This window comes from Amphimedon queenslandica, unplaced genomic scaffold, assembly GCF_000090795.2.
Source record: "Amphimedon queenslandica unplaced genomic scaffold, v1.1 AMPQUscaffold_5921_Cont22117, whole genome shotgun sequence".
In the NCBI taxonomy this organism is placed as follows: Eukaryota; Metazoa; Porifera; class Demospongiae; order Haplosclerida; family Niphatidae; genus Amphimedon; species Amphimedon queenslandica.
Window position 1 is genome coordinate 1 of NW_003553784.1, and position 1768 is coordinate 1768.

The following is a 1768-nucleotide window of genomic DNA, read 5'->3' on the forward strand; positions in this document are numbered from 1 at the left end:
CAGCTGAATACACTTCTGTCTTCATAGCAATGGAGGGGCAAGCGCCTTGGCTCCTGAAAGCAAAATTTAGAAAAACGGCAATTGCCCATGGGTGAGAATATTCCTATGATAAAATGCTATAAAAGCCAAAACAGCAACCAAAGAGCTTACAGAAGAGATAAATAGAGTATACTGAAACAAAAGGACAGCTCAAAGTGGTTCTCAAAGCTAGAGTGGCTGGATAAAAGAGAAGATTGTTCAGCCTGTCTTTCCTACAAAAATCCGCCATTTTACCACCAACTCAGGTGTGCGTTAATTAGAAAAATTTCATTGAATAAGGTCCATTCCATTTATCTTTTAACGCGTCGAGTAACGCGTCTTTTAATCATGCTTTCTGGGAAGAGATTATGGCAAGTTAGAAGAACTCGTTACAGTTATAACATACTGGGACTCGTGAAAAAAGGAGAGGTAAAGCATGATATCAACAATTTTTTAGCTATAGGTGTACATCATCAATTCATTATGCATATGTTCTTGTAAAATACACATAATCATGCTCACTCCCAATTCCTATATTGCATTTATTGCCTGAACATACTAATGCCCTCAATTTCAATAGAATTTTAGGTTATATACACAAGCAATCAAAATTAATTTATTTGTTTAAAAATATTGGTTATTTTAGAGTTATTTTTTGTTCTCTTAAAGATTGAGAAAGCTGAAGAAGTCCTTCAGAGTATGATAGACCGTCGTGTCTATCCTGATATCTTTGCATATAATGCACTCATTAAAGGATATGTACTGACCAGTGACGCTAGAAAAGCTTTTAAAACATTTAATAATGTAAGTAAGAACACATACACATGTACTGTATGTATAGGTTAGGGGGAATAAATAATATAATTTTATGTTTACCATCAACACAAGAATTTCGACCCTAGAATTTTTGTTCTTTTCTACCAGTTCATGCAAGGATGAAAATTTAATTTTTAACCCATTTGTATTCGACTTGTGGTAATTGAAAATTATTGCGGACAAAATTAAATTTTTTAGCAACTTACAAAAAAGACAAAAATTTGATATGTCGGAAATTTTTACTTTTACGGTACCATAGGAGAGGGCTATAAATTTCTCGATTTTGTCTAAAAATTTATATTTTGTGAATTTAATTTCAGCAAATTTATGCTGTCTGCTCTCTTGTACCGTAATAATTTGATTTTCGTGGAAGAAATTTTTGCAAATCTTCAAAAAATCACAAAGTCCGTAAAATTTACAGCCCCTAAAAAAAGACACCCTACGGTATAATTTATGTCCTCCATGATTACATACACCTCTCATTCTTCCTCTTTCTCCCTCTCCCTCTCCCCCCTAGTTAAAAAAGAGAGGTCTAATGCCATCAGATATTACCTATACAAGCATGTTTGCCGTATGCGGTCGAACGAAATCAGCGGAAATACTCGATAAAGTGATGAAAGAAATAGAAAGACAAGGAGTGTCACTCAATACATTAACATTCAATGCAATGCTGACAGCAATGGCTAACTGTGGGATGGTTGATGAGGTTTTTGATGAAGTCACTAAACTAGACAAACCTGATATAGACACATACAGGTCACTCCTTCTTGCCTGTGCTAGGAGCAGTATGGTAAGCTCATTAATTTATTACTTTATTATTATTATTATTTATTTATTTATTTGTTGTTAATTTTGTGTTTTAGTATACATTAATTTTTTGGTCTGTATTTTAGTATGCTGGTCTGTGTTTTATGATGTTTGTCTGTGTTTTAGT

The 1768-nt window shown here is 33.5% G+C and overlaps 1 protein-coding gene across 1 annotated transcript; it reads left to right on the top strand.

Annotated features, from left to right (window-relative positions):
• Nucleotides 1-329: 329 nt before the first annotated feature.
• On the top strand, nt 330-1624 carry LOC109592225 (pentatricopeptide repeat-containing protein At1g62590-like; the record flags this gene model as incomplete). The annotated part of the gene is made up of 3 exons (XM_020007735.1): nt 330-447; nt 688-822; nt 1352-1624. Coding segments are annotated over exons 1-3 (489 nt in total), but the record flags the coding sequence as incomplete, so codon positions are not given.
• Between the last annotated feature and the right edge of the window lie 144 nt (nt 1625-1768).